The 26,157-nt window shown below is 47.9% G+C and overlaps 1 protein-coding gene across 3 annotated transcripts in view; it reads left to right on the forward strand.

Annotated features, from left to right (window-relative positions):
• KDM2A (lysine demethylase 2A) overlaps positions 1 to 22,685 on the forward strand; it is a 91,891-nt gene extending 69,206 nt beyond the window's left edge. For 2 of the 3 annotated variants that reach the window (XM_019954718.2, XM_070783250.1), the window contains exons 13-22: positions 8,981 to 9,064; positions 10,483 to 10,752; positions 11,270 to 11,401; positions 12,960 to 13,049; positions 13,262 to 13,330; positions 15,241 to 15,953; positions 17,795 to 17,958; positions 18,511 to 18,669; positions 19,237 to 19,452; positions 19,895 to 22,685. In XM_019954718.2, the coding sequence (XP_019810277.1) occupies positions 8,981 to 9,064; positions 10,483 to 10,752; positions 11,270 to 11,401; positions 12,960 to 13,049; positions 13,262 to 13,330; positions 15,241 to 15,953; positions 17,795 to 17,958; positions 18,511 to 18,669; positions 19,237 to 19,452; positions 19,895 to 20,076 (2,079 nt within the window). In that variant the 3' untranslated portion in view covers positions 20,077 to 22,685. The remainder of the gene's footprint in view (positions 1 to 8,980; positions 9,065 to 10,482; positions 10,753 to 11,269; positions 11,402 to 12,959; positions 13,050 to 13,261; positions 13,331 to 15,240; positions 15,954 to 17,794; positions 17,959 to 18,510; positions 18,670 to 19,236; positions 19,453 to 19,894) is intronic. The other variant, XM_019954720.2, reaches the window with a different exon arrangement.
• Positions 22,686 to 26,157: the final 3,472 nt, after the last annotated feature.

The raw sequence follows: 26,157 nt of genomic DNA on the forward strand, positions 1-26,157 counted from the left end.
CTGCCAAATCGAGTTTCTTCATGTTGTATATTTTTCTTCTTTCTCTGTAAGTCTCCCAGCATTCAGTTGAGTTCAGGCGCTCAGTCGTGTCCGGCTCTTTGCGACCCCATGCACTTGCAGCATGCCAGGCTTCCCTGTCCATCACCAACTCCCTGAGCTTACTCAAACTCATGTCCATTGAGTCATGATGCCATCCAACCATCTCATCCTCTCTCATCCCCTACTCCTCCCACCTTCAATCTTTTCCAGCGTCAGGGTCTTTTTCAAATGAGTCAGTTCTTCACATCAGGTGGCCAAAGTATTGGAGTCTCAGCTTCAGCATCAGTCCTTCCAATGAATATTCAGGACTGATTTCCTTTAGGATGGACTGGTTGGGTCTCCTTGGTGTCCAGGGGACTCTCAAGAGTCTTCTCCAACACCACAGTTCAAAAGCATCAGTTCTTCAGCACGCAGCTTTCTTTATAGTCCAACTCTCACATCCGTACATGACTACTGGAAAAACCATAGCTTTGACTAGACGGACCTTTGTTGGCAAAGTAATATGTCTGCTTTTTAGTGCTTAGTAATCTTCAGAGTCCATCCCACTCCTCATATATTGGTCTCAAAGAAATGAATTTATTTTTAGGGAATCCAGATTGGAACTGTCTGAACTGGAGAGAGTTCTAGTAAATCTTTCCTCATGTATCTCATATGAAACCATTGGGGGCTACCCCAGAGGGCCAGTGATTTAGACTGAGCTTCCACTGCAGGAGACATGGGTTCAGTCCCTGGTCAGAGAACTAAGATCCCGAATGCCACCATATGTAGCAAAAAAAAAAAGTGACCATTAATACAAACATGAAAAAGTCTTTAAATCACTGTTTGGAATTACGTCTTCAGTGCAGGGCATGGGTATGTGTATTAGGAAGCTAGTTAACCATTTGTAACATGTTATTTTTAAAACCTTTTGTATATGTTGTTTTAAGCCACAGAAGAATTTATAAGGAATAATTTTATGTGACCTTAAGGAAGATGGGCTAAATATCTCATAGTATGACTTTTTTATTCCTAATCCTTATACAAGTGTTTCTTGGCTACCACTAAACAACCAGCCGAGGTTCTCCCTACCTTCTGCCAGATACCTCAGGAAAGAACTCCAAAGACTGGGCTAAGACCTAGACTTCTAATTTTTTTTATTTTTTTCTTTCTTCAATTGACATTCTAACTATATCTTATTATTTATGCATCATCGAGATGATAAAAACTTTAAGAGACTGAAAGGATTGGTAACCTAGTGAGTTTGGTCCTCTCCATACTGATAGAACCTAGGCAGTTGTTTTTACAGTTTAGTTTTATAACGTTGTAGACAAGGCAGGTGGTATTGTGGCCTTGTTTATGGGAGGAAATAACGAAGCTCCAGGTAGGTGTGGTCCTGTGTCGATGATTGGTACAGTGCGCCAGAACAAACTTAGCAGTACTTTCCCATATTCACAAGCCAGTTCCCAAACTCACTTCCCACCCCTGAGTGAACAAAGGACACTGTATTTTTTGTTTTTCATTGCAATGGGACATATATATTTTCCTGAGAGTTTGAGTATAGCATCTTTTTTTTTTTTTTTTTCCTACAGAAGGTTGTCTCTTTTTTTGGCCAGGCCACACGGTTTGCATGATCTCAGTTCCCTAACCAGGCACTGACCCCAGGTCACGGCAGAGAAAGTCTGAAATCGTAACCACCAGGCCACCAAGGAATTCCCCAAGGTTTCTTCTTTCTTTTTTTAAAATTTTATATTGGCCGTGCTTTGTGGCATGCGAGATCTTAATTACCAGACCAGGAATCGAACCTGCGCCCCCTGCATTGAGAGCATGGAGTCTTAACCACTGGACCACCAGGAAGGCCACAAGTTTCTGTTTCCTAGCTCTTCTACCATGGATGTGGAAAACATTAAATCGTGACTTTGGTGACTTACTAACTTGCCTTTAGGAACCCTAAGAAGGAAGGTTTTATAAGTTTATCTCTCAATAATCTTCTTTTGGCCTGGGGATCTGCATTTTTAATTTATGAAAAAGAGAAATATCTTTTTAATCCTAAGGGATGTCTATAGATAGATTTTATTTCATTGAATTCAATTGTAGGAAGTCATATTATAATTCACTAATCAGTTGTACAGGTCAAATGTTATGATAGAAATACACAAACTATTAACTAATTTGACCAAACTCAGGGAGATAGTGAAGGACAGGGAAGCCTGGCATGCTGCAGTGCCTGGGGTCACAAAAAGTTGGACACAACTTAGCGACTGAACAACAACATCTCTTAACTAATATAGTTGCTGCTAAGTCGCTTCAGTCGTGTCGGACTCTGTTCGACCCCGTAGACGGCAGCTCACCAGGCTCTGCCGTCCCTGCGATTCTCCAGGCAAGAACACTGGAGTGGGTTGCCATTTCCTTCTCCAAACTAATATAGTTAAATAAAGATATTTATAGAGGTAGAGTAGTAGGGGAAAATGTAGAAAGATTTGTGTCTAACTTTAGGCAGAGTAAAAGGCGGCAGCAAGAAAGGGAATGAGTTAAGAAGAGCCATCTAAAGAGAGCTCTTAACACTGTGACAGGTGCCCTAAGAGAGCTTGCTATTTATCAGGAATCATGGAAAACGTGGGTGCCTTTGCTCAGTAAGACAGAGGTGGCATAGAGACCAGGTCGTAAGAGAATGAGTGGCCCAGTAGGATGACTGCACAGACTGGCAGTGTTTGAGTTCTCCCTTGTTTACCCAATACCATATCAAAATATAGCTGATGACAGAAGACAAAAGATTTAGAGACTGGCTCTGCAAGTACTTTCAGTTAAGATCAAATGGATTACTTATTCCTACATTGGACCTGTTATATTTAATTTGAGCTTTAGATAATAGTTTCAGACTTGAATACTTTGAAAACCTAAACACCACCAAAAAGAAAAAAGCATTGGATCGGGTGGGTGCCGAATCACTGCCCAGCTGGAGACTGCAGTGCCAGAGCACTTGGTGCTGTGGTAGCACAGAAGGCTACACTGCAGCGAAGGACTAAAGCAAGCCCAGAGTTTACCCTTCCTGTAAGAGAGAGGAAGGGTCTCTTGTTGTAGCCTATGTGGCTCTCACAAATAACTAGGAAAAGAGGTTAGAGGAACATTGGTGGGATGAGATACCCATAATTACATATTCCCTGGGAGAAGCAGATCTAGTGATGTGGTTAAAGGGCTTTGAAGCTTCTAAAAATGTTCTACAGTATTGAAGAAAGAATAATACAGAGTTGCAAGGGGATTAGATGAAATATGGGGCATTAAAAAAAGTTGATTTATTGGCAGTTGGGGGAAAGTAATGAGTGTATATAAAGTCCTGTTTTGGAGGGGTTATAAAGTAACCTTGACTCCTGATCTAAAATTGAGAGGCCATGTCCTTGAGAGATGTTGAGTAAAGAGGCAGGAGCTGGAGTAGTATGTATAGTGTATAGTGTAATCCCATTAGTGTTTTAAAAAAAGTATCTTTGTTTGTATGTGCTAAAATTACAGAGGGCCTGGAGTGGGAATGTTAACTCCTTACTGACCGTGGGTCATAGCAAGGTGGTGGGAATCAGCTGGAAGGCTGAATTTTTAATCAGACTTTATTGTTTTCTGTTTATTTTGGTAATAAAGCAACTCTTAATATATGTATAAAAAGAGGCACTTAATATATCAATACATCTGGCTGCCCAACTCAGTTAATGAAACAATTTCAGAGTTTTTGAGTATTTTTCTACTTTCCTATTTTCTCTAAGACATTTTGATACGCTTGGCAGAAATGTGACTGTGGGGCAGGATACTAGATCAATAAGAGCCCGTTTTCTCCTCTATAAAATAACATCTACCTCAGTGGTGATGTTGTGAAAATTACAAATCTTTGAAATTCACTTATTTCACTACTGTAAGTAATCCCTGCCTGCTCTCTGCCAAGAACCAGGCTTAGTGTTGGTATAAATATGCAAACATACTGTGGACCAAACCTCAGGGGGCCTACTAAGGTCCAGTGGAGGAGCAGGCATTTTAAGTGGGCTAAGAAAGTGAGTGACTGTCTGACTTCTAGGTTTACAGGTGCTGGACCTGACCCTGAGGACTGGTGGTAGATTCTGTCCTGAGGGAAGGAGGCGCCCTTCTTTTTAGTTAACTGGTTAAAACCCTTGCCTGTTAGATGATGCAGACTGATGACTACAGTATTATCTAAATGATAAAAGCTCTAAATTTATAAATTTGAAATTCTTCCTTTGTGGTACAGTTGGCTACTGCTGCTCTTATCTAAGAGTCTATCTAGCGTTTTATTTTAAACTATGATCTAAAAATTTATATGAAGCTCCTCAGGAGGATGATGGGACTGAAGCAGAGTTACGGTTGTGAATACATACAGAAACACCAATCAGGAATGTTCCTTCATCTGACACTTTGGGAGTGATTCTGACACTAACAAAGAGAAGAGCTGATAGAGAGCCCAGTATAATTGGATTTTAATCCATCAAGCCAGATGAGGAGGGAAAAAAAGAACCTGTATAAATAAAACTTCATTTGTAGTTTTTACTGATATTTGTAATAATTACTGAGTAAAAAGTTTTGAATAACTCACCTACAAGGCATATAAAGCTAGATTAAAATAGAGACAGTTCTTTAAAAATGTTTTCATATAGTCCTGTATTATGTAATGTTATGTTCTTACTAATTCTCATCATTGTTGCCTACCTTTTATTCTGAATGAAAAGGAGAAAAAGAATGGGCCTTATTTATAATGTGTGATTTGGGAACTTACTTGAAATGAGTTTCCTAGTGCCCTGATTTTTGTTCTTTCCTGGTGGCCTCTAGAATTTGTGCTTGCTACAACTTGGACTTGTGTTTAGTTTTGGAGTAACTTGTTTCTCTTAAGTATTTGAGCATACTGTATCATCCCTCTAGGTTAGATAGCACTAAGACCTAAATAAGCATTTTCCAAGAGGACCTCTCACAATGTTAAGGAAGGTTTTTCTAACATAATAGGCTAATTACAGAGAGTCCTTGAATCGTAAAAGTACAAGTTTAGGATTAGAATGACCATTCACACATTTCCAGGAAGAGCTCCACAGAACAGTACAAAAGTCTCTCCTTCCCTTGGTAAACTAATGTCAGAAGCAAACGTGCTGCCCCTGGCACCAGAGCCCCAGGCCTCAGAGAGCCTACTCGGCCATTTGACTGTGCAGGAGAAACTCACCGAAACAGCTGTCCTGGAATAAGCTAGAATAAATAAGCATGTTTCCATTGGTAAGAGCTAGGTTCTCAGTGGCCTGAGGTGTTTATTTCAGAGCCACTTCTGTAATTTCCCAAAAAGCCAAGTTACATTTATTAGAGTCTAAAAGTTACATAAATCTGGCCCCAATATACTGAATGCTGAAGCCTGAGAAAAGAGTGCTCCTTCAGTCTTGAGTTTAACCCTGACTGTGGATCGGTGAGTGCAGAGTAGGTGACACGTGTCACTTGAGTGGCTGTCAAAAGTGGCACCAAGATGTGTGACCTTATGGGAGACTGGTTGCTTCATCAGGCAATGTCAAACGACAAGAATAGGAAGAGTGCGGGGGTGCTGGTATCCTGAGGATGGAGTGGTGAGAGGCAGAGTCCGCGCTGTTAACTGAGGCCCCAGGAGAGCGGCAGGTGTGGAGTCGGAGGCGGTGCTGGTCCTAGGTTCCCGGTTAGGTTCCCGGTGCCTGATGCCAAGCAGGGGAGTGAAGCTCCTGAGGGTGCACCTCAGCCGGTCTCACTTGATCACGAGGGAGCCTCCCGCAGCGGGGCGGCTCTCACGGTGTGGGCTGGGGCAGAGGCCGCCGCAGTTGTGGAAGTAGCTGAGATGAACAGACGGATGGTATCGGGTCCCCTCCGTGTTGGTGGGTATGCGTCATGCCCAAGGTGTTTCTGGAAACGTGTGCTGGTTCTGAATTCCGGCCTAGGGGAGGGGCAGCGGGGGCAGGTGAGGCTGGCCGGCGGTGGGGAGAGAACGCAACTCCAGAGGCGCTCGGCTCCGGGCCGGGCTCTGCTGCAGAGGCTGAACTTCAGGCGACTCGCTGTCTGCCCGGGCACGGGGAGAGCCCTGTGCGCAGCCCGGGGGAGCGCGGCCGTGACGGGGAGGTGACCCTGAGGGCCGGGGTGTGGACCGCGGCAAGGACTTTGCAACGCGGGACCCGACTCGGCACGGGTTAAAGCCTTCCCTTCCCTCCGCTGGCGCCTTCCCGAAGTCGCCGGCGAGAGCCCTGGGGGCCGGCCCTGGGTTCTGCCCCAGCGCTGACGGGGCGGTGGGAGGGAGAGGGCGGGGCGGCGGTTCCCTCCCGGCGGGCTCTCCTCCAATCGCCGCGCCGGGAGCGCTGCCCAGCACGCCCCCTCCTGACTCTGCCGCAGGACGCTGGGCCCTCTGCTGGCTCGCTCACTCGAGCTCGGCTCCCCTCCTGCCATCTTCCGTTGCAAAGCATTTCTGGGAGCTGCATGTGGGTGACGCAGCAGCATTGTTCGCAGGCACAGGAAGCCGCGGCTGAGCTCTGGGGCTCGAGAAGGAGCTCAGGGCGCTGCGCGCCGCTCCCTCCGGGTAGCCTGAAAGGTGATCGCCCGATTGCCCTGCCTTAAGTGCCCTGGGAGATTTCAGATTTTTTTTCAATAAACTGGGATTTTTCCTAGAGGCAGAACACCTAACTCCTTCAGCACAACTTCCAATACAGAAAGCAAAACAAAGACGCTGGGGAAACTTCATCCAAGAGCCTCGGCAGCTCCAGAGGACGGGAAATACAAGGTCAGACGGGCGGGCGGGCGGCAGAGCCCTCTTGGTCTGGGGTGTGTGGTGTGTGGAACTGCAGGGACCAGTCTCGGCGGCAGAGAGGCAGGAGAACTGCCTGGCGGCGAGTCCGGGATAGTGCTGAGGTATCGGTGGTGCCGTCGTCACTGCACTTGTTCCCTCTCCCGGTGGGATGTGCTTTCGAATTGGGTCGTTTGCCTTTGGGAGTCTCTTCCCCTTCTCCGCCCAGGCGCCCGCGGTTCTCGTCGCCTTCCTGGGCTGTGGCGGGTGTGGGCTTGCGCTTGAACATTCTCTCATGCCAGGAGGCTAGATAGGCGTAAGCCTTTCCGCACTCCACCCCCACTCCCTGTCCCAAACCCCCTCTGGTGAAGGGTGGTGGCTTCTTTATATGGTTTCTTGAAGGGCCTCAGCTGGAGTCTGCCTTTTTTGATGAAAGCAGGGCGTGCTTGGTTGTATGGCCCCAGTGAAATAGGGCTTGGAAGGAAATCTGCATTTCCCTCCACACCCACGCAGACCCTAGTAACTGAGTCGTGCCTCTGTGAACAGCTGCCCCCACACCCCACACCCTCCACCCCCGCCCCAACACAGACACAATTTACCCACCTACCCTTCCTTGTCCCCCACAGAAATCTAGCAGGTAGACTGCTTTTGGTGATAGTTAGGTCCCTGTTCTACTCTTGAACAATTGTGGATCTTTCTGTGCAGTCTGTTTTGCTGAAAGTGGAAAGTCCCTGTTTGTGGACAGTTCAGTGCTCTAGGGGCGGAGGAAATGGGCAGAGTCCTACTCCGCGGCAGCAGTGCGAAGTGGGGGAGGGGAACTCGCACTGCCTAGCACACATTTTGAATGGACCTGAATTTCTCACCCCAGGGAGATTGGGAGCGGGACGGAGCCTGGTCCCACGTGGCACCGCACCCCGCCTCTTCACCCCTACGCAGTGTGGTGCTAACAGGAGGCTCCAGAATAGGATGCCATAGCAACTCGAAGTAAATAAAACGTCTGCAGAGGAAATCAGTTTGGGGGAGGGAGAGAGGCATCTGGGGGACTTGGCAGAGGGACTTATCCTGGAGGAGCTTCGTGGGTACTAGTTAAAGGGTCTTTCTGAGTCCCAGCTCTGGATCCGGAGCGTGATCCTTAGGTTAAGGATGAAAAAGCTTCGTAGAGAAATGCTTCATGCTTCAAGAGTCCTGGTCTCTAGGCATAGAGCCCACAGGATTCTGAGAATGATTATTTAAAATGGCCCAGGCATGCTGGCCTGTCTAGGATCAAAAGTTTACTTTTTCTTGAAACAGTTGATATCCTGTATACATCTAAAGCAATCAGAAAGAATTGTGTGATTTGTCTTCTGGATTTGTGTGTGTGGGGGTGGTGGTGTTTTGCGGTTGCCATTGCTTTAGGGCTCATGAGGTCAGGTGAGGAGAGATTTCATTGTGCTAGAAGGTTTGGGACTGAGAAATTTCTGTCTAAAACATAAAAGATTTGTTTCAAAATAATAACCAGTGTGACTCACTTGAGTGGCAGTTTCTTACTGTAGAATTGTTCCTCGAGGCATTCAAACTAGATTGGCTAAAGGCATGAGAACTGTTGCCCCTGAGATTGTTGCTGCCCCCTCTATAGGAATAAAGGCAAATAAGTGACCATGTGTGCATATGGGTACATGTGTGTGTGCATGTGGGTGTGAGGGAGAGAGATTTGAGAATGAGATTTCTTTAATCGGCCTTCGAAGAACGGAGTCCTGGGTTGAAATCAAGATGTTAAGACCCTGTTACTCATATTAGCCAATCCTTTTTGTTATTTTTGCCAGTCGGTATTTGATAACGTCGACAGAATGAAGGAATTATTTTAAAATATGATGGTACTCGTTAGCTGGTATAGAAAAGTGAAGAGTTGATGTAAAGTTTTACTGTCATGTATAGAAGTATGTGACAACACTTGACAACGGTAGCCTGGTTACAGTGAGCACACAAAGTGCAGGGTTGGAAGCAAAGGTCAATGTAAAGTCCTGATAGTTTGAGTTCTCTTCCATCTTCTGTTTCGCAGCGGGTCTCTATATGAATGGAAAATGTCGAAAGTTGCCAGCCTGCTCTTCCCCTTGGTGCTTAGGGGAACTGAGGCTAAGTCTGTCTGGATGCTGTTAGGAGTGGTTGACTCTTTGTTCACTGTGTCTCTTCTTCCCCTCTTCTCTCCTGTCTCACCCTTAGGTTTTGCTGGAGGAACTTGCCAACAGTGATCCCAAGTTAGCCCTCACTGGAGTCCCTATAGTACAGTGGCCGAAAAGGGATAAGGTAAGAAACCATTCTTCAAGCCGCTGAAACATTTTGCTGGCTAACTATTACCATTCCAGGAAGAAAAAGAACAACCAGAGGCAGACAGGTTTTGGTGCATTAATGTGAACTGACAGAAAATCATTACTCAGTTCTGTTTTGACTCTTCAGTCAAGCTATCTTTGGAGGTGACTCTCTTAACAGACTGTCAAACTAGAAGACCTGCCTCCAAGTTCAGATGCCAGCGTGTACATTTGTTCACCAGAGTGGATTGGTTCCTATCCTTCTGCCCCAGTGACTCAATTCTTTTTATAGATCTGATGTAAAATTAGTTAAAATAATTAGATATACATTTAAAAGGCTAGAACGTTTCTTCATTGGAGTGAGACCACACTCTGAAGGTTCCCCTTGATTTGGACTTTTCAGTATTGAATTGAGAAGGGACGAAAACAGCTACCCATTAGTTAATAGGTTGTGGCTTATGAATTTTCATGTCCCTTCAGTCAGGTCCTATATAATTCTATCCCATATTGTCCTTTGTCAAGATCAGTCATAGAATTCTGATCTTGGTCGTGAGTCTGGCAAATAAATTAGGCTCTTCTTTGTTTCCCAGCTACAACTTGCAGAGCCATCACATCCCAGGAACATTTAGGCAAAATATAAAGGTGTGTGTCTAAAATATGTCTTTGAAGAAGCACTTCCTCCTTCCTCAGTGCTTCTGTCCCACTTGGCTTCTGCTTGGCCACCTGGGGCTGCCGCAAAGCAGGTTAGTCCTTTCTGGCCCTGGCTGTTGAGTGTTTTGTGTCCAAAAAGTGTTTAAGGCGCAGTGGAAGTTAAAGAAGTGGAAGACACAGTCCTTGTTCTTAAAAAGATCACCGGCAAGGTAAAATACAGGTGCTAAAATTATAAGCGTATACCTGAGAAATTCATTCATGTTCAGCTGTTATTGGAGTGTCTGCTAGGTGCCAGAACTGTAGGGTTGAATTAGAATAATAAAGAATAAGACTTGTTGCTCCTTCAAGCAGTTTCCTGTCTTCTTCAGAAGTGTATTCGGAGTAATAATATTCAGGATAAGGAAGTATTGGAGGGCCCCTGCAATGCCTTTGGCACATAGAAAGCTTCAGGGAAGGGCAGATCAACCGAGTGAGAGGGACGTGGCTGAAGTAGTCTGAAGGGATTGGCAAACTTTTTTTGTGAAGATAACGTGTAGGTAATAAATGTAATAAAGATGATAATTTTTTAAATTTTGCAGGCTATTCAATCTGTTGCAGTTTCTCAGTTCTGCCACTTCACCATGGACAAAACAAAAATGAGCATGGTTTTGTGCCAATAAGATTTTGTTTACAAAAACAGCCTGTGGGTGATTTGCCCTCAGGCCATAGTTTGCCAGGCCATATCATCATCTGCCCACTCCAGTCCTCACTGCTTTCTCTTTCCAGCTTAAATTCCCAACCCGGCCAAAGGTGCGGGTTCCTACTATCCCCATCACAAAGCCTCACACTATGAAACCAGCGCCGCGGTTAACACCTGTGCGCCCAGCCGCTGCTTCTCCCATCGTGTCTGGAGCCAGACGGAGACGAGTGCGATGTCGAAAATGCAAAGCCTGTGTGCAGGGAGAGTGTGGTGTTTGTCACTACTGCAGGGACATGAAGAAGTTTGGGGGGCCTGGTCGCATGAAGCAGTCCTGTGTTCTCCGGCAGTGCTTGGCAGTGAGTGATCTGCTGGGTAAAGAATATGGGGGAGGGGTGTGGTGCCGGGGGTGGGGCTGGAATATACATATAGTATAGACCCGCAGAGCTGGAAAGAAAAGATTCTGCTGTCTATGGCTTTTTTCATTTTGCCCCTTTTGTCTCTGGATTTAGAAGGAAGATGTCTGATATTTAACATAATCTAATTTTTGCCTAATTTTCAAATGAGAGACTAGTGTTTGAAGGACAGATCACTGCAGTCCGTTCCCTCTTTAAGTGGATTAGAAAGGAAGGACCTGGGAGGCCAAGGATAGGCCAACTGAAAATAAACTGATCCCTGTTGGTCTCTACTCAGCTGGTTGACTCTTCCTATCTTCCTTAGTCATTTTCCTGCCAAAACCTCTCTTCTCTCCACCTCATCTCCATTCTCTCTTAAGTGTTTACTGGAGAATTGCAGGAACCAAATTGTCCACCTTCAGTTTAAGGGAAGCTGAATGATAAGGATCTAAGCTTGGTTTCTGTCTTTGTCCTCTTATAGCCCAGACTGCCTCACTCTGTCACATGTTCCCTCTGTGGAGAGGTGGATCAAAATGAGGAGACACAGGACTTTGAGAAGAAACTCATGGAATGCTGTATCTGCAATGAGATTGTTCATCCTGGCTGCCTCCAGGTGAGGAGAGGCCTAAGGGGCCCATGAGGTAACAGAGTGTCTCAAGACTCTGAGTGGAGCAGAGGAGAGTGGGACATCTGTCACAAGGGGCTGCTGAGGGTCACAGAGGGGTCTAACATCTGTTCTTGATTCAGTGTCTATATTCAGTGTTGGGGACCGTACTAGACCCTGAGGCTAAACTAGTACAGAAAATAGTCTTGGTTTCTGCTCTCATGGAGCTTACAGGCTGGCCTTGGTGGGTATGTTTGGAGTCCCCAGCCATCGTGGAATAGCGTAATTTTGGAATGCCTCACATTTTTAAAGTGTCTCTATTACATACTTCATTGTGTCCGTGGGTTATTAGTTCCTGAAAGATGGTGAGAGTAATACTGTCAGCTGACGTTTAGTGTGTGTTGAGTCTGTGTCAGGCTCTGTGCATACCTGGGGTAGTGCACTACCCCAGGTAACAATAGGAATTCTGTGGGAATCCAGTGTTTAGAATTATGGGCGTACACTGCTAAAGGCCCGGGTTCCATCCCTGGTTGGGAACTACGATCCCACAAGCCACACAACACAGCTCGGCAAAAAAAAAAAAAGGGGGGGGGGGTAATAAGGAGGTTTAAGCCTTAACCTCAGATATTGAGTCAACTCTTCTATCATGGACCTTGGGCTGAGGTGTGTTCAAAAGCTCCCCAAGAGATTCTAATGTGCAGCCAGAATGGAGAAGCACAGTTTTATATGACTCCTCATTTAATCTTGAAGACAACTCTGTGAAATTGGGTCTATCTTAGATTTTCTGTAAATCTAAATTACATTGGTTGGTGCTGGTACTTTCTTGGTCTTTCTGAAGGTGTCAACTATGTCATGACTGCCACCTGGCTGACAATGATTATATAAGACACTGTTAATTGTGAGAAGCAGCCCAGTTTCAGACAATTCAAATGTGAAAAAATACGTATCTTGGATTTGATAAAATAGGGTATAAAATAGGGTATTATCATCATCATGATGACAATGGTTGGTACAAAGTGTTTACTACATGCCACACATTTTTCTAAGCATTTTATTTAATATTTAATCCATTTAATCCTCACCATTACCATGTAAGGTGGATATTGTTATTTATCCTCACCCAACAGTTGAGTCATAGAGACCTGGTTACTAGTCTCCAAACCAAAGCCATAACTGCATCATAACCATTATGCCCCACACTCAAGATCATACTGGCACCATTCCTGTATGTTCACTTCCTTTTACAGAGTGGCATGGGACCCTCAGGAGAAGGTATGTGTCAGAGGAAGAGACTCCAGATTGGCTCAGACTCTTGGGAATCTTCTCTTGAAGGCTAAATTTGATCAGAGTGAGGGTGGCTAGTATCCCACTGGCTGAGAGTGAGGCCAAATGGCTCTTGATTTTGTTTTTTTTTTTCCTCCCCTGTAGACCAGTGGGTTTAGGAGTGAGTAACTCTTTCCAGCCCTATGTCTGTGTTACTGTTTGATAAAAGAAACTTAAGAGACAGATTGGGTTTTGTCTATTTCTTAAATGAGACAGATTTTTAATAACCTCTCTCTGCCTGTAGATGGATGGAGAGGGGTTGCTTAATGAGGAATTGCCAAATTGCTGGGAGTGTCCAAAGTGCTACCAAGAGGACAGCTCAGAAAAAGCCCAGGTAAGGGAACGTTTCCAGTCTCGCACTGTGAGAAGGAAGCAAGTGTCAAGTTTAGAAATAACGTTTGCCTTTGCATGTTTTTTCTGACCCAGGAGATTATTTTTTTGTTTGTTTGTTATCTTTTTTCCCCTTTGTTTAGCTATTTTTGAGTTGTGAATTTTGTTTTTTTGCATTATTGAATATTGTTCCCCCGGGACTCTGCAAATTCCCAGTGTTCTTCTACACCCTGGGGCCCTTGGAAAAGAGGAGCCACAGCCAGGCTGTTTGAGGAGGGAAATGAGGTGAGCATGGTCTGTGAGGAATGAAACTTGAGGGGAGGCAGCGACCTGAGTCAGCTGGTACATACAGTCATACCCTAGAGTTTCCAGTTGCACGGGTTCACATTTTTGTCTGCTTCACCTTTGTGGCACAAAGTCCTGCCCTTGTGCCCAGTTGTGTCCTACAGAGGCAGTCCCTCTTCTGGAGAGAACCAGTGCCGTGACCTTGGCCCCAAGCTACTATGGTTGCTTGTCAGTAGCCACCAGTAATGTCAGAGGGCCAGAAGGACTGGTCTCTCAGGCCAGGAAGACACGATCTGCTAAGGGCATGCACAGAGGCGGCCATTGGCCTCAGGCCAGTCATCATGCTCTGGCGGTCTCCTCCAGGTACCCTGTACAGGAGAGTAGGAACACGTTTCCTTGTTTCTTTTGGTTTTTTTTTTTCCTATTTCTTCCCACTCAGGCACTGAGGTCATTGAACTTCTCAGTCTAAATAGGTCTGAGGACACGGATTTCTGGAGTTGACGAGTGCTAGAGTTCTCATTGGAGAAGGCAGTGGCACCCACTCCAGTGCTCTTGCCTGAAGAATCCTATGGACGGAGGAGCCTGGTAGCTGCAGTCCATGGGGTCACTAAGAGTCGGACATGACTGAGCGACTTCACTTTCACTTTTCACTTTTCATGCGTTGGAGAAGGAAATAGCAACCTAATCCAGTGTTCTTGCCTGGAGAATCACAGGGAAGGTGGAGCCTGGTGGGCTGCCGTCTATGGGGTCACACAGAGTCTGACACGACAAGCAATTTAGCAGCAGCAGGGTTATCATTTCAAGTTCTTCTAACTAGCAGCAGGTTCTTGTAGTAGTAACTTTTACTTTTGTCTTCTTCACTGGTGGTGGTGGTGGGTGCTTGCTGTAGCAGACAGGTTGGCAGATACTATATTTAGTGTTACCTTCTAATGCCTTATAAAAGCCAGCATCCAAAAGTTGCTTGTTCTCTTTCAGCCACAGTGATCTAAGAATATAAGGAGAAAAGGGAGCAGAATAGTTGCAGAGGGACATAGAACATCTCCTTAAGGGAGTCTGACCTGCTGCTTTGATACTCAGTGGAACATGGTGGTCAGGCTTCATTGCATCATAGCCAAGGTGGGCTCCAGGAAGGGACAGGGGACCAGAGAGCACAGGTGGCAGAGGGTGAGGTGTGCTTTTATTGTGGGATACTGGCTTCAAACTCGAATTCCTCATTTTCATCCTGAGGAGATTCCTCCAGGAGCAGTGTGGCTTCTCATTCTAGGCTTAATCTCTCACCTGTGGTTGGTCTCACGGGACAGCACGGGGTGCTGAGTAGAAACAGCCTGGCAGGGTCACACTCAGACCCTGTATAGGGCTAAAAGTCAGTAGGTTTACTGCTATCAGAATCTGCATCCTAGTTCAAACGTGTATATTTAGACTGTTTTTCTTCCAGCAGAAGCGTCTCTTGGGTGAAGAGCTGAATTAGAGGCAGAATTTAAAATGGTCAGACTGCGTAGGGGTAGGAGTTGCAGCCTCTTTAAAGGATTTCTTTACGCAGAGAATTATAACTAAAAAGTTGGGACAGGAAATGAGTAAGGCAGGCTTTGGAATCATGTAGCTCAAATGTGGATCCCATTCCTCTGTACTTGGACACAGGCCTTTCTGTCACAGGTAGATTTCCCAAGCAACTTATTTTGAGGGTTTTGCTCTATAATCAGCTGCCTTGATCACAGATGTGAGCTCAGTTACAGTCTGGTTTGCAGACAGTGAGATGACCACCCTGCAGCACACACAGGTCCCTCCCCCATAGAAAAGCAGCAGCCTGCCCTCTGCTAGTCCCCGAGAGCAGCAGAGAGGCTGACCCGGTAAGTGCAGAGGGTCTTGAAGAAAGGAGACACTGACACGGCGTTTGCGGGCCTGTTTTGCAGAAGCGGAAAATGGAAGAGAGTGACGAAGAAGCCGTGCAAGCCAAAGTCCTCCGGCCCCTGCGGAGCTGCGACGAGCCCCTCACGCCCCCACCTCACTCGCCCACCTCCATGCTGCAGCTCATCCACGACCCGGCCTCCCCCCGGGGCGTGGTGACTCGGTCATCCCCTGGGGCCGGCCCCAGCGACCACCACAGTGCCAGCCGCGATGAGCGCTTCAAACGGCGGCAGTTGCTGCGGCTGCAGGCCACAGAGCGCACCATGGTACGGGAAAAGGAGAACAATCCCAGCGGCAAAAAGGAGCTGTCTGAAGTTGAGAAAGCCAAGATCCGGGGATCGTACCTCACTGTCACGCTGCAGAGGCCCACCAAAGAGCTCCACGGGACATCCATTGTGCCCAAGCTGCAGGCCATCACGGCCTCCTCTGCCAACCTTCGCCATTCCCCCCGTGTGCTGGTCCAGCACTGCCCAGCCCGAACCCCCCAGCGCGGGGATGAGGAGGGGCTGGGGGGAGAGGAGGAGGACGAGGAGGAGGAGGAGGAGGAAGATGACAGTGCAGAGGAGGGGGGTGCGGCCAGGCTGAATGGCCGGGGCAGTTGGGCTCAGGATGGAGACGAAAGCTGGATGCAGCGGGAGGTCTGGATGTCTGTCTTCCGCTACCTCAGCCGCAGAGAACTTTGTGAATGTATGCGAGTGTGCAAGACGTGGTATAAATGGTGAGCAGGGCTACAGGGATCAGGCACAGGGGTATGGGCGTAGGTGGCAGCTTTCCATGTGAGAACAGCATGTGTCTTGGCTCCTGGAGGCTGGTTGGGCCCTAAAGGATTAAATCCACCCAGTCTGTTTCCCAGACACAGGGGTCCTCTTCAAAGATGTGGCCGGCCGTGCCTGCAGGTGTCATCAGGGAAATCTGGCCCTTGGCCCCTTCTCCCTGCTCTGTACTTTCCCGTCTTTCCTTACTGGACTTTGAATGGATTTGTACCTTGGGGCTTGGGGGTGGGTACGGTGTGTCCTAAAACTTCGGAGTCATGATCCCCCTGCCCCCAGTTAGTTGAACACATCATGCATTTGTTATGCCAGTCACTCCTGGGGCTGGGGACACAGACGACTGCTCTTACACCCCTGCCCCATTACGTCTCCATCTCCTGAGAAAGGTATACGTGCTTTTCAGAAACTTTGCAGGTGCTCACAGGCTCACAGTTTTCCACAGTTCTAATTCTCATACTCTAAACCTAGGCCAGAATACCTTTCTCCAGCAAGCAAGGTTCAGTTTTGAGGCTTCCTGAGACTTTGTTGTCCTTCTTAGTGAAACCTGTCATTTCTTCTCAAGTTAGACATTAAGACCTAAGGGAGCATCCCTAGAGGTGATGAACAAAGATTTCCATTGGACACTGTTTTTCCTTAACTTCCTAAACCCTAGGATAAATCCTTTATATCTGGGTCAAATCCTGTTACGGTCGTTTTCAAAGTGTGATGCCCAAACCAGTGTCGTAACTGGGACCTTGTTAGAAACGCAGGTTTTCAGGGCATATCTCAGACCTGCTGATCAGGACCTTGAGGGTGGGGCTGGGCAATCTGTTTTTAATAAATTCTCCACCAGAGGATTCTGATACACATTAATAATTTGAGGTCCAGGGCTCTTGTTTTTGCCATACAAGTTTCACGTGCCCTGGGTGAAGTTTTCAGTCTCTAAGTGAAGACGCCATTGTTGCAACCATGAGTTTACGTCCCAAATCTGCATTGACATGTGACCTCCAGATTCTCCTGATACTTTTGTCTTTGTAGGGCTCAGTGGTGGCTCTGTCCCTCAGTTTCTAGGCCGAGCCACATAAGACTCCCATTATATGCCATCTCCTCTTGCCCTGCCAGCCAGACGCTGAGCCAGGCTGGGCTGTAAAATATTAAAGAGAAGCCGCGTGTTGCAGTGCTATTTGTGGCCTGTGGATTTGTCGCGGAAAGGCAGGCCTCTCCCTTTCTGTTCTGATGTAGACTGGCTAGAAAAAGATAGCACTGAGGCAGAAACCTAAGGGTGGTGGAGGACTCTCCAGGCCTGATTTTAATAAAGAGCCTCTTGCGACCTGATAATGAAATGGGCTCTTTCTGGAGTTCAAGGCACAATGAGCTGGATGTGCCAAGTAGCACCACTCTGCGTCTCAGGCGGCTGGGAGAGACTTTGAGGAGAGTAGAGGGAAACCTAGTAACTTCTAGTAGTAAGAAGTCAAGAAATTTTTTTAATGTTCCTTTGTATACACTTTGGTGGGAGCCATACCATTTTAATGCAAATGAGGGGTTATAGTATATTGTTTTACAGTGTGTCCCTGACAGTCGCTCTGTGCTCTCAACCTGGCCAAAGTAAATTGGGGTGGACTGGTCAAGTAATCTCTCTTCGCTGAGGCAAGAAATGGCAAGGCATGATCCTTATATGCATGAAGAAGCATCTAGGGAGGGAGATCTCCAAGGCTCTGCTTTTCCCAGAAGCCTCCAGCAGCCTGTGGTGAAGTTCCTCTGACAAGGGATGTGAGGTCTTGACAGCTGGTTCTCTTTCCTTCTGTTACAGGTGCTGCGACAAGAGACTTTGGACAAAAATTGACTTGAGTAGGTGTAAGGCTATTGTACCCCAGGCTCTCAGTGGCATCATCAAGAGGCAGCCAGTTAGCCTTGACCTCAGTTGGACCAACATCTCCAAAAAACAGCTGACATGGCTCGTCAATAGGCTGCCAGGTGAGCAGGCCCATGCTGTCCTTCCAGGGGCCCAGGGCCGGCGGGGAAAGCTGCATTATTGGCAGCGCTACTTAGAATTGCTTTCGGGCAATTTAGGGCAACAGTCTGTGCCATCGTTGCCTTTCTGCTTGGCAAGAAACCTGGCCGGTCCCACCTTAACTGCCAGTCCCCAGGGTGCCACTGTGGGCTGGCGGGTCAGGTGCTACCGCCAGCTCTGCAGGTCTTCTCGGTGTAGTCTCTGAAGAGAGGATTTGAGTTAAGATGTCGCCTTGATTAGCCCCTTGTAAGGATTCCCTTAAGCACTTTGAGGTCTTAGAAGTCACACACACTTGTTACTCTGCTGGAAACCAAGCAATCCAGTTTACCACCAGAGTTAGATGTAATTTAGGAGGGCAAAGAAGTTTTTGAGCAGGATTACTAGAATAAGTTTAGGATATGGTCCCTTCCTCCATTCGGCTGGGGATCTGTTTACCTTGGTCAGATCAGCTGGTAGTTGAGGCTTTGGACAGCTGGTAGAGTGTGTTACTGCATGTCTGTCTCCTTCCGTTGCAGGACTGAAAGACCTCCTCCTAGCAGGCTGCTCCTGGTCTGCAGTCTCTGCCCTCAGCACCTCCAGCTGCCCCCTTCTCAGGACCCTTGATCTTCGGTGGGCAGTAGGAATCAAGGACCCTCAAATTCGGGACTTGCTGACTCCACCAGCGGATAAACCGGGTATGCTCTAGGCCTGACTTCCCTGTGCTCCTTTCAGCATTCCCAGAAGCTCAGGTAGTCCCAGAAATGACACTGTTGAAAAGTAGAAAAGTGGAAGTTGAAAACAGGACGATGGACTATGTACAAGTACAGTTAACTATTTACAGATAGCTACCTGCAAAGAAAGGAGTAAGTCCATTTTGTGGGTCAGTGGAGTTTGGGGGTTAGAGAGTATAAGCCTGAGGAAGTCTGGGAAGGCATCATGGTTGAGGTGGAACGTTGAAGCCTGTTTCCCTGATGGTCTAGAAAAGTGTGGGAGTGTGGGAAGGAGAGGAGCATTCCACACATACCCCTTTGCTGTGTGAGTGAGGCACAATCCAGCAGCTGGGAAGAAAGAAAACGTGTTTGGTTTCCTGGAAACGGCCCCCACACACTGCTCGCTCCCTGAAGGCAGGGCTGGGTGTGGGCAGTTCTGCTTGTTAACCCCTGCACAGCCCAGCCAGCAAATATCCATGACTGAAGCTGCCTGCAGCTTGAGCTGAACTAGAGTTAAGGGTCTGGATCTAGGTCCTTCTCTTGCCTGTGCAGGCCAGGACAATCGCAGCAAGCTCCGGAACATGACCGACTTCCGGCTGGCAGGCCTTGACATCACAGACGCCACGCTTCGTCTCATCATTCGCCACATGCCCCTCCTGTCTCGACTCGACCTCAGTCACTGCAGCCACCTGACAGACCAGTCCTCCAATCTGCTCACCGCTGTTGGGTCTTCCACTCGTTACTCCCTCACAGAGCTCAACATGGCAGGTATGGCACTGCCATGTTCTGTGACAGATGGTCCCCTGCCCTTTGGAAGCCCAGCCCTTCTTGGAGTTTGACCAGTAGAACAGAAAGAACATGGGCTGTTGACTAAACCGTGTTAATTCGTTTCCTCACATGTGGACAAGACATGGAACTCTGTTCCTTTTGTAACTGGTGGGGACCAAGGCCTTGAGCAGTTGTCAGGTGCCTAAGAATACAGCCAGCACCCAGCTGCAGGTTGGGCAGCTTTGCAGCGCAGGGAGTACGGTGGCAGGGGCCTTCCGAGGCTGCCGTGCTGATGGCATATCTGGTCTCTGAGCCAGGTAGTTACGGGGAAAAAAGGGACTTTTGTTTAGCCTCTTGAGGAAAGCTGGGGAATTGAGCGTCAGAAGCAGGCTCCTTTGAGTGTGTGTACGCAGCATTGTCCTTGTGGTCACTTTCCCCACAGGTTGCAATAAACTGACAGACCAGACCCTGATCTACCTACGGCGCATCGCCAACGTCACCTTGATCGACCTTCGAGGATGCAAGCAGATCACTCGAAAAGCCTGCGAGCACTTCATCTCAGACTTGTCCATCAACAGTCTGTACTGCCTGTCTGACGAGAAGCTGATACAGAAGATCAGCTAAGACACACCCAGCCCAGACTGAACAGGAAACCGATCTTCCCCCTGACTCCCCAGCCAGGAGAGCCTCTCTCCCCGCCCCTGCACGGGCTCCGAGGCCAGCGTCACACTCCCTCTCTGCTCTCCTGTCCCTTGAGCCCTCCCCTTACAGTCAGGGCAGAGAGAGGGGTGGACTCCAGGCTTACCGGCCTGTTCCTCTCCCTCCTAAGGAGAAGGGAGTAGCAAATTGATCCAAGGGGAAAGCGCAGGCTGTGTGCTGTCACAGTGCCTGCTTGCTTGCTCACCCGCCCACTCACTCGTCGGCCAGGAGGCTGGGTTCTCACTTTGGGGTGTCTGTGCAGCCATCACCTGCACTGGGCCCTGGGGCCCTCCTCCCCCCATCCATGGTCCCCAGCAGTGCCTGGTTCTGAGCAAACTCCCAGGGAAGAAAGCGGCCCTGTCTCCGTGGCCAGGTTCTCCTCGTGGTGTCCAGTGCGTGTCTCTCCTCCGTCACACTCTCCCGACTTACGCAGGAGGGGCCAGTGGCCCCAGGAAGGCCAGACCCATGCAGATCACACTGGTGCTGTTGAGGTGTCCACACCTCTTGTCTGTGTCTGTGCTCTCCCTCCTCTCCTTGTAGCTTGATCCTGTCCGATGCTCATGGTAGTTCACAGAATGAGGTTCCCCCACCCCAGACTTTCCTGCTAGTTTCTATGAAGTCCTTGTTGCACTTATTGGGGTTGAGGCTCTTCAGAGGAGCTGGAACTGTCTACCCCAGGGACACCCAATTTTACTGCTTCCCAGGCAGATCCTGAGACAGGCACCACCGTTTCCCCATCCCTTCCCTCTTTGGCCTGCCCTACCCTTTTTCACACTTTCCTTTATTCCCACCTGAATAGGGCTTTCCCTAGATGTCTATCCTCAGAGGGAGCAGCCTGTCTCCCCCAGCTGGGGGGTCAGAGAACTAGGCCAAGTCCCCACCTGCCCCTGGGCAGGCTCCAGGCCTCGGGTCCTGTAGCCATCCGAGCCCACTCCTGTGTCTAGCCTCAGCGGCTCACTGATCCGGCGCCTTCGGAGGGGTGGGGAGTCCTGCTTAGAAGCCAGTCACCTGCCCTCTGCCTGCAGCCATGGAAGGGGGTGTGCATGTGCCTCTGTGTGTGTGGCTGAGTGTATTAAGCGTGTGTGTGGAGGGAAGGAGGGGAGCCTGGCGTCTCCCGCTCCACTGCCCTGTGTCGAGCCCCATCAGCTGCCCCCTCTTACTTTGCATTGAACGGCCTGTCCAAAGATCCTCTCTCTAGGGCAGCAGAGAGCTTTTTGCACTTTAAAAAAAAAAAAATGGAACGAAAGGTCGGGATTTCTTTTGGGTCAATATTTAAGTGTGTGAGGAGATGCTCAGTAGCAGCAGCCTGTGGCAAGAGCTGATAAACGATAGACGCGGGTTTGCACTCCGCTCCCCATCCGAAAGGAAGGCGATAGCACAACCTTGCCCCACCATCTGGAACCCAGCCCATCCCCTCCCGGCCCCTTTCCTGTAGCCCAGCCTCAGGCTCTCCTCCTCCTGAAGCCCTGTGGGGGAGGGGAAGGAGCCCAGGCACCTGGGGTCTGAAGTGTGAGCCACCCCAAGGAGAGACGCCACGTGCCCCCTTGCCACTTCCAAAGCAATAGAGGCAGAGGGGCTCCCTCTTTGCCACCTAGCCCAGCTTTGACCCTGGCATTGACTGGCCTCCTGAGAGAAAATTGGGTCTTGGGAGGGGGTGGCATTGTGTCGGTTTCTTCCAATCTGCTGATTCTCTTGCTGCACCTTAAAAGCAGCAGTCTGCTCCCCTGACCCTCTGCCCCTTCCATTGGTCTCCAGGCCTCAGCCACCTGGGGCTGAAACCTTGAGGAAATGCCAGTGACTTATTCCAGAGTGCCTCAGTTAGGGGAACTTCTCTGTCAAGAACCCTGGGTATTGAGCAAAAACCTTATTAATGTTATTGTTAATGACCTATAATTGGAAGCTTCCTGCCTTTTTTCGGTTGCTCCTGTGGAAAATACTGAAAAGATGACTTTGTTTTGCTTTCTTGTCTTTTTATAAAAGGGGAGGTGGAGAGACCCCCTCAGAGCAGGGATTGTTCCGGGAGAGTGCCTCTGACTTTGGGACATCTCACCCATAGAGATTTCCAAGCTGATGGTTTGTTTTGGGCTTTGGCTTTTATTTTTGTTGTTTTGCGTTTGGAAAAACGAGCATTTTTACTGCGCACGTAAGTCGGTGAGAGGAAAAGGGAACCCAGGAATGGCAGCCAGTGGGCTTTGCTGGGCTTCCCTTTCTCTGGAACTGTGAGGGAGAAAATGGTTTTTAGAGGTGAGGGTTGGTCTGTGTGGAGGACAGAAATGTCTCTCTTTGGGGACAGAGGAACCCGGGAGTTCCACCAAATTTCCTGCCATCTGCTCGTAGACACAGCCTTGCCAGGAGAGCCTGCCCTCCGCAGACCACAGGACCAGACACCCTGCCTCCATCTTTCCAAGCACCGGGGCGAAAAACCACAAAGGAAAGGAAGAAAATTTATATATATATATATATATATAATATAAAATCACTTGGTGATTAAAAAAAAAATAACTGCTCCATAAATAAAACTCCTAAAGTCACTATGTTTAAAGGGTTTGGTTGTGTTTTTGTTTTCCGAGAAATATTGTAAATATATATTTTTTTGTTGCTGGTTTAGAGTCAATCTCCAATGTTGTGCTAAAAAAAAAAAAAATGTAAGCATTAAGAGGACAAGTCACGCTATCTCAGTTGACACATTGGGGTTATTCGGGGCCAGGGAAAGGAGGAAAGCTAGGCGGACTTTTGTTTTCTAAACGTTCTCCACTATTGGTTTTACAAAGAGCAAGGACATCTTTCCTCTGACATATGGGAATGGGAGATATTTGTGTAATAAAAATTTTTAAAACAAAAAAAGAAATAGCCTCCAGTGGGAAATATTTTTATTTGGGTTTTTTTTTTTTTTTTTTAAATAAAAAGGCTTTCAAAACCAAAACAAAAATACCAAAAACTTTTCTGCCTTGGTGTGTGTGTGTGCGTGCATGAGAAAGAGGAAGTCTGGGGGTGCTGCAGCCTCTCCCCCCACCCCCCACCAGCCCCGCAGTTCCTCCCCCATCCCTGAGTGGCAACGGAAGTGCTGTGTGCTTCTGTGACTTGCTTTGCCTTCTTTTTTTTTAATGTCTGAAAGCAGCACTTGCTTAAATTTTACAGCATCAAAGGGAGCTTTTTAATAGATGTGGAAATTTAGGCATAGGATTACCTGATCCCGACTCCTCCCCACAAGGCGGTGCCTGGAGAGGTGCTGCAGAGTTCTTGGGGAGAGCTGGAAGGACTGTGTGGTGCCCCCCTATGTACAGGCCTGAGGATTTCTATTCTGGCCATCCCTGGAGAGCCAGTAGCCAAGGCCACGGCCAACCTCCACCCACTGCAGCTACAGAACAAGCCTCTCAAGGACAGTGCCTGCTCGAGGCCACCAAGAAAGGTCTGTATCCGGCTCCATCGGCATTTGTCCCACTGGGTCCTGCCTGTTGAGTACAAGCTTCCAGCGTTTAGACGAGTGTCCTGCATGCTGCCCGCTGTTGACCTCAGACCTGACTGTGCCATCTCAGGAGAGCTGAGGTGATGCCCAGGAGGTCCCAAGAAGGCTCGCATCTCTCCCTTAAGGGATCTGGGGGGCTCCTGCCCATCCTCCTCGCCGAGCTGTTAAGGACCATCTCCAATTCTGTGCATCCTGGAAGAGGGATCCTGGACAGTCAGCCGATTCCATTTCCCGAGGATGGCTGCGATTGTGGCCGTTTTTGACGTTGGCCAAGGAAGGCAGAGTGTCCATTATGCCTTCTAAACATCACAGAAACCCATCTACCTCTTTATAACTTCATGCCTGCCACCCTAGTTGAAGCTACCATTTTCCAGAACCTTGACTCCAGCAAGAGCCCTGAGACTTCTCAGCCTGCAGTCCAACCCCCATCTGCCTTGTTGGCAGCCAGAACATTTCTTTTAGATTTGACTCCTCTACTTAAAACCCATCAGTGTGTTTGTCTCAGGATACGTTCTCAAGCTCCCTCATCATTTACCCCTCCTCTCCGGGCTTCCCTGATGGCTCAGTGGTAAAGAATCTACCTGCCAGTGAGGAAATGCAACCCACTCCAGTTTTCTTGCCTGAGAAATCCCATGGACAGAGGAGCCTGGCAGGCTATACTATAGTCCATGGGGTTTCAAAAGAGTCGGACATAACTTAGCAACTAACAACTCCTCTCCACCCTTATAACTAACTCCACTGTCTCTGGGCATTTGCTGGTACACCTTCCATACACCTTCCGTATACAGGAATCAAGCTGTCATGTGTAACTCTCCAGGGTCATGTGCCACTGACCTCTGCATCACTAGCCACCGTCATCTGTAAAAGGAGAAGCACCGGGCTGGCGGTAGGTGCTTCCAAGAGGCCTTGAACAGGCACCTCTGTAGCCCCCAGGGTTGCCGCGTTCAGTGGGTGTCACTTCACCACAACTATGAAAACCTATCCTCCTTCACCTTTTCCTCCAGAAGCCCTTCCTGTTTCTCCTCCAATCAGAAGGGATTAACCTGGACATTCTGTATACCTTTCACAGGCAACAAAATAAAAACAGCGGGCATCTACTGAGCCTGTGTGTTGACCCAGACTGGTCTAAGTATCTACACATGCTAACTCCTAATCTTTACAGCAACCCTATTTTTTTGAAGTATAGTTGATTTAGAATGTTGGGTTAATTTCTGGTGTACAGCAAAGTGATTCAGTTATACACATATGTATACATATTCTTTTTCATATTCTTTTCCATTATGGTTTATTACAGTATATTGAGTATAGTTCCCTGTGCTATACAGTAGCACAGGCTGTATTTACTATATAGTTAGTAGTTTTTACCTGCTAACCCCAAACTCCTCATTTATCCCTCCCCTAGACCCTTTCATGACTCAACGGACATGAGTTTGAGGAAACTCCAGGAGATGATGAAGGACAGGGAAGCCTGGTCTATGGGGTCACAAAGAGTCGGGCATGACTGAGCAACCGAACAACAACCCCCTTTCCCCTTCAAGAACCACAACTGAACAACAAAAACAGCCATAAGTTCGTTTCCTATGTCTTTTAAGAGTCTGTTTCTGTTTCATAAATCAGTTCACTTGTGTCGTATTTCGTTGGTTTAGGCTGTGCTATGCAGCTTGCGAGATCTTAGTTTCTTGGCTAGGGACTGAACCTGGAATCATGGCAGTGAAAGTATCCCATTGTAACCATTGGATCACCAGGGAAGTCCCTTGTGTCATGTTTTCGATTCCATATATAATGATAGCACATGGTATTTGTCTTTTTTTCTGACTTCACTTACTGTGATAATATCTAAGTTCATCCATGTTGCTGCAACTGGCATTATTTCAATCTTTTTTATGGCTGAGTAATATCCCATTGCGCACGTGCACCACATCTTCACCCACTCATCTATCAGTGGACATTTACGCTGATTCCATGTCTTGGCCACTGTAAATACACAGCAACTCTACTGTTATCTTGTTTTTGTTTTTGTCGGCTGTGCTGGGTCTTCGTTGCTGCATGGACTTTTTCTCTAGTTGGAGAGAGCAGGGTCTACTCTTCAGTTGCGATGTGCAGGCTTCTAATTGTGAGGGTTTCTCTTGTGGAGCACGTGGGCTCCACAGCACAGGCTCAATACTTGGGGCACTCAAGCTTAGTCGCTTCACGGCATGTGGGATCCTCCCGGATCAGGGATCAAACCTGCATTAGCAGGTGGATTCTTTACCACTGAACCAGCAGGGAAGCCCTACCCTCATTTTAAAGATGAGAAACTTCAGTTTATGGACATTGGCCTGAAGTGTCTTGGCTAGTAAAACCTGGAGACTGGCTGCAGAGTCAGTCCTATCCACCTCACTTCCTAGCCTCTGTGTACAAGCAATGGCATTTCACACTCAAACTCCACCCAAGGAAGGGAGTGGGCAGGTGGCTTCACTCTACAGATAACACAGCCCAGGCTGAGAGAGGAAGTGAAGGCAAAGCTGGGACATACATGAACACTGGGCCAAGGACTCCGG

The sequence above is a fragment of the Bos indicus genome, chromosome 29 (genome assembly GCF_029378745.1).
Source record: "Bos indicus isolate NIAB-ARS_2022 breed Sahiwal x Tharparkar chromosome 29, NIAB-ARS_B.indTharparkar_mat_pri_1.0, whole genome shotgun sequence".
NCBI classification, from domain to species: Eukaryota; Metazoa; Chordata; class Mammalia; order Artiodactyla; family Bovidae; genus Bos; species Bos indicus.